The sequence below is a fragment of the Rhopalosiphum maidis genome, chromosome 3 (assembly GCF_003676215.2).
Source record: "Rhopalosiphum maidis isolate BTI-1 chromosome 3, ASM367621v3, whole genome shotgun sequence".
NCBI classification, from domain to species: domain Eukaryota; kingdom Metazoa; phylum Arthropoda; class Insecta; order Hemiptera; family Aphididae; genus Rhopalosiphum; species Rhopalosiphum maidis.
Genome location: NC_040879.1, coordinates 40,980,034 through 40,986,310, shown reverse-complemented (window position 1 = coordinate 40,986,310; position 6,277 = coordinate 40,980,034). Strand labels below are relative to the sequence as shown.

At 25.1% G+C, this 6,277-nt stretch overlaps 1 protein-coding gene across 1 annotated transcript; it reads right to left on the bottom strand.

The window, feature by feature from the left end:
• Window positions 1-3,738: 3,738 nt before the first annotated feature.
• On the bottom strand, window positions 3,739-5,968 carry LOC113555868 (uncharacterized protein PF11_0213-like). Its single transcript, XM_026960458.1, is given in 3 exon segments — window positions 3,739-4,175; window positions 4,434-5,529; window positions 5,606-5,968. Coding segments are annotated over 3 exon segments (1,896 nt in total).
• Window positions 5,969-6,277: the final 309 nt, after the last annotated feature.

The window sequence follows — 6,277 nt, the reverse complement described above, 5'->3', positions numbered from 1 at the left end:
TTAATCAATAAAATATAATTCGATGAAAACAATAATTAACTGTTTTCACGCTACTGGTTATATATGGTGAATAAACAAGAAGTCCAACAGAAAGAACTCGACGAGATATACAATTTCAAAAATAAAAAACTACATTTTGGCCTAGGGAAGGTGCATGTTAAGTTCTTAGACTTAGATTGTTTCTACAATACACGATTCTCCATGGTGTAAATGCATAGCTGAATTACTATAAGTTCATACTGAATTTATGTTTATTCTCAAATAGTCGTAGCCTATAAAAAAATAAGAAAATATTATTTTTATTTTTTTTTAATGATACAAACAAAAAGAAGTTGTAGATTACTGCAATTAACTATTTTACTTTTTTGATTCTTAATCAAGTAAGTATGGTAATTGAAACAAAAAAATCTAAATTTTGAAAACTTCAAGAACTTGTGTTAAATAGGAAAACGATAAAAATGTAACTCAATTGTAATGAGTAGGTAGATAATTAAGATAGATTTAACATAAAATATTAATTAAAGTGATCCGATATCACATCCAAACAGTCCCAAAATTTCTATTTTTTTTTTAACTTTTCTCCAAATTATAGCTAAAAAGTTGGTTGATAGCTCATTAAAAAGGAATTATCAAGTGTAGATACAAAATGTGAAATTAAAAATTTTGAAAAAAAAATAATTTAATTTTTCACATTTGATAAAATAGTTATTTTTTTTTTGCTAGATTTTCATTTAGCGTGGTAGATTACCGAAACTGGAGAACGGATTTTGTTATTTAGGGTCTTGTTACATTCACATTGGTTAGAAGAAGTGCAGTAAAGATATTAAGAACTTTATCTTCAATCGTTAACTCACTACAAAGCCATAAAGCCGAAAAACATAAAAAAAACGCCCATATAATACAATAAGATGTGTTTTAATTTTTTTTGAAGCTCTGTAGTGAATTAACTATAAAAGATAAAGTTCTGAAATCTTTGCTTCATTTTTCCTAGCGAATGTAAATCTAATAAGACCACAAACAACAAAATCCACTTTCCGGTTTCAGATATCTATCTTACTAAACGAAAATGAAAATAAAATACATTATACATACATAGAATTAATAAATTTCTAAAAATTGAAAAACAAGAAAGTTTACATGTTGATCTCTGACTTGGCAAGCGTTTTTTTTTTTTTTTTTGTTGCTATTATTCGGTTTCTCAAATCGATGGTTCAAAAAGAGTTAAATTCAAATCGTACTGTTTGATGTTTTTCAAAATATTCAAACCATTTTTAAACTCTTGATAGTCATTTAAAAAGTTAATCTTTTTTTCAATGTGATCAAATAGAGAATAATATATACTCAACACTAGACTTTGACATAATTAATTTTATTGTAATTAAAAACCAATTTTATCTAAACTTGAATTTCTAACTATAAAACATTTATAACACTTTCTATACAGGGTACAATTTATTTTGTTGAGCACTTTACGAACATTTGAAATTTTAGATTTTTTTTTGATTTTTTTCTATCAAATATATTAAACATATTTTTATGCAGATCAAAATGCTTGAAAATTTTAGACTATTGTATAATGATTATCATAAATAAAATCTTATCAAAGAGTACACTAAAGGGTTCTTACAAAATAAAAATAAAAAGGAGGATCTCCGATTAATGCAATTTCAGTGTTTATTTTTCTCTTATAACCAACGTTATATTTTCCGCAGAGTTGATCTTTATTTTCTTCAAGACCTATAACAATTATAATGATTAATAATATATATATTTTTTAAAGATTTCAATATAAAATGTTTATGATTTGTAAGTATTTTCTGGGAAAAATGATTGCATTTAGTTATATCAAAAAACTATAATTTCTCAAAAATATTTTTAATTATTATTAATATATTAATATTCCATGTTTAATAGCATATATAAGTTGCACTTTATTGTTTATGATAGCATGTATTGCTGAATAAATATTAATCAGATTCATCATACCATTGCTGTTTATAATTTCAATATGAAAAGTTTTGTAAAGGTTTACTTGGACATATAATGCTGTAAAATAAGAGAATAATGTTTACAGTTAAACTAAGAGGATGCTGGATGGTGATTTCCCTAAATTTAGTGATGGAGAATTATACCATCTAGAAATATTAAAATTATGCTATTACCTTTCTATAGTGGTTCGAAAGGCTTTCAAAGTCATGTACTCGAGAATTTGATTAACCTTTAATTTGGCAGAGTATCTTTTATGATACCTACGTCAAGTTTGCGAATTTTTCATGCAATGATATTCAAAGATATTTTTGATTAAACTTTTTAGATACACTGCGTTACATATAGTTTGAATAGAGAAAAACTGTTATTACTGTATCAACACATTATCTAATCAAATAGTAGGTATGTGCCGGCGTTTTTCGATGTGACTTTATAGACAATTTTAATACGTAATTGATTATATATTTTTGAAATTACGTATTGGTAAGTAGTATTACAATATTTATATATAATATTATATAATTAAATAATTTTCATATATTAAATAAGTATTCAAAGTATGTGTATCTTAAAAGATATATTGCCATGACCTTACCATTCTAATAATTTTGCCAATTGTATCCTATAAAATACATCGCCAATTACTGATTGGTTTATATATTATATTGTAATTTTAATATTATTTTATAGATATTCATATTTCATAAAATATTATAAATTATTTATTACCATTAATATACTTATATTATACATACATTTATTTTTATATTAATTTAGTTAACTTTCACTATGCAATGAAGAAGATACCAAACAATATTAGCAATGATTCCCATAAAGAATAGTGAGAGTTCTGGAAACAAAAAATCTACTGACCATAGTCTATATTTAACGACAATAATGATTCTTCTTCTTTAGCATCTAATGTTGATGAGAATGAGTTGTATGAACTTTTAAAAGATTTTGAATTGAATCCAATTAAAGAAGTAAATATCAATACAGTTTGGAAATATAATTAATGTATCTGTATTATAATGATAGATTACTGCTATTAGAGATTTATTTAATAGCATTGAAGAAAATATAACAGAAGAAGAAATTTCTATCACCAATTTTTCACCAAATTCGTGTCGAGATATTCCGATGCCACGTATATCTGGCATATTTTTACGGTTATAACAAGTTTCCAGAGGACATGGATGAGAAACATCTTAGTTTTAAATTTATGTATTTTTTAATTTGATAGAAATTTGTTTAATATTAAGTCGAAAGGATAGACAAAACAATTTTTAAACTCGATAAAATGTAGTTTGTCAACTGTTATTAATTATTCATTGAAAATATGAAAATATTTCAAATCTGTTTTAATTATTATAATAAAAAAAGATTTTTTTTCAACAGATCGATATAAAAAAAAACAACTATAAACCCAAAGTTAAAATAAATAAAATAAGAAAAATCAAATCGAAATATTGATTTTTTTTGCTGTATACGTATACATAAAAATAATAGCCCTATCTTTTGAGATACAATTGATAACTTTAAATTTTCAGCTCCAAAATTTGTTGATGACATTTTGGAATACAGCGACCTTAAGTTAGTTTGAACATATCTAATTTAACATTGTTATTCTAATATTTTGATGCTTGCCAAGTTAAGGGAATACACCGTACAATAAAATTTTATATTCATATATTAGTTATAATGTATTATATATTTTTAGACTTGTATTTACCAAGTTTATTTCATATCCTAGGGATTATTGTTTAGTTTATCACATGATTCTGAATTTTGTTCTTTCAAATTACAGTTGATTTTATTTTCATTTGGAAGTTAGGGTTTGCGTGTAATTTCATAAACTATATTATCTGTGTCGTTCTTGTTATAGTTGTCTTTTATAATTTTTTCAATATTATAAAATTTCAAAACATTTAAATTACTATTTTTTGTTAATGATTTAGCTTTATCTTTACAGCATAGATTATCTGATGCAACGAGAGTCTCGTCTCGTCTTATCCATTCTGGAATTGGCTGAGACGAAAGAAAATCACAAATATTGTTTGTACAAACTGATTTTTTTTTAATCGGTTGGTTTGACTTTTTTGTGTCGAATTCAACACCAATTTTTGATAAATTACGGTAGGATTTCTTGGGACCTACAGTTAAACGATTAATTTTTTGTTCTTCGTCTTGTTTCGTGACACCATTATTTTTTAAATGGTTTAATTTTTTTGAACATATTGATAAATGGCTAGTTTTTTGGTCATCGATTTGATTTATAACACAACTATTTGGAAAATGGTTTGGTTCATTTGAACATACTGATAAATGATTAGTTTTTTTGTCATCAATTTGATTTCCAACACAACTATTTGAAAAATGGTTTGGTTCATTTGAACATACTGATAAATTACTAGTTTTTTTGTCATCAATTTGATTTCCAACACAATTATTTGGAATATGGTTAGGTTCTTTCGAACATACTGATACATGGCTAGTCTTTTCGTGGTCAATTTGATTTCCAATACAACTATTTGAAAAATTACACGATTTTTTTGAACAAACTGATGAATAACTATTTTTTTTGTCGTTTATTTGATTCGTTAATTGATTTAGCTGTACAACTTTGGGTTGATACTGGTCTAGTTCAATCTTCTCCAAATCAATTAACTTTGTTTTTAAAAATTCACTTAAAATAATATCACCGTACTTAATTTGATTATTACCATCGTGTGATATAATTTTTGTATTAGCAGCATTAGTATTATCTATTAATTGGCAAACACACCGATTAATTTTACATGCGTCATTGAAATGTGTGTTCGTGATTGGACCATCAGTAGTAATATATGGTTGCGTTTGTTTTATAATAATTGGATTTGGTTTTATAAGGTTATCAATACAAACTTTAATATCGTCTTTACTTTTTTGCAGTTCATGTTTACTTTTTATTTCGATATTTGATTGGTTTTTCATGAAGTCTTGTTTAACAGGATCGTGTAATTTACTTAGGTATTCAACATTGGACATTAATTTATCCATTTTCATATAGTTTATGTTAATTTTTTTCTCCAGTCTGGATAAATTAACCATGATTTCTGATTTTTCTTTTACTTGGTCAATTTTGTATTGATTCAAGGCTGATTGTATATTTTTATAAAATGATTCTAACTGACCATCTAAATTGGTTAATTGGTCAACTAACTTAACATTGTACTCGGGTACATTTTCTTCAACCGTATTTTGATCATTTTTATTAATAATTTCCGTGGAATTTATTTTAACTTTAACCTTTTTATGAGATTCTCTTTTTTTCATTATAACACTTTGTTTGTTTTTTTGCGTTTTCATATTTTCTTCAGGATCTATTCCAAGTAAAGTATCTTTACTTGGCGGTGTCGTTTTATTAATAATGCAGCTCAATTTGTTTATAGAGTTTGAAGCACTATTTATACCATCAGAACTGTTCGAAGTAATATTTTGGTCAGTTATAATTGTAGAATTGAGCTGCTTTTCATCTAATAAGCCAGAAAGACAAGATACCTACAATAATTCAAAAAGAGCGAAATTAAAAAAAAAAATTACTAACACATATATTTTGTATAATACATGAATTTACTTTTTCAGTAAGTATTTGTAGATTTGATTCTATAACTGGTATAATCTTAAGGACATCATCTATCTTACAATTATTTATTTCTAAATTGTTTTCATTTTCATTCGTAGACGTGCATTGGTCGTGTTTTTCGTCTACAGTATTCGCATAGTTGTTGTTTAAATCTAAATCTTGTTTATTTTGTAATGTTTGTAATTTTGCGTATATCATTTTTACGCATTCAACTCTTTCTTTCAAATCATTTATTACTGGTTCCTCTTCGTGATTTGATGAAACATTGGTTGATTCCTCGTTAGCTATATCTTCGTTGATACTGTCATTACATTCATTGTTTTTTGTTTTAGTAAATAAGTTACTTAGCCACATTTATATTATTTAAATTAAATCTATTAAACCAATTACTACCATTATAATTTACAAAGATTGAATACTTAAATAATTTTGTAGGTATAATATATTAAATAGAATACCTAAGTTAAATTATAAATATTTATTTTGTTGGTATTTAATTTGGGTACTGATTAGTTGTACTAAATTATAATTAGGCCAATCTATATTTTTTTTATGGGTACCCAAATAATAAGAATCAAAGAGATTATACATTTTATAACATGTAATTTGATAATGTAAACCAGTATACCTAGGGCTAGCGATATTTCAAATTTTGGTTCTTCG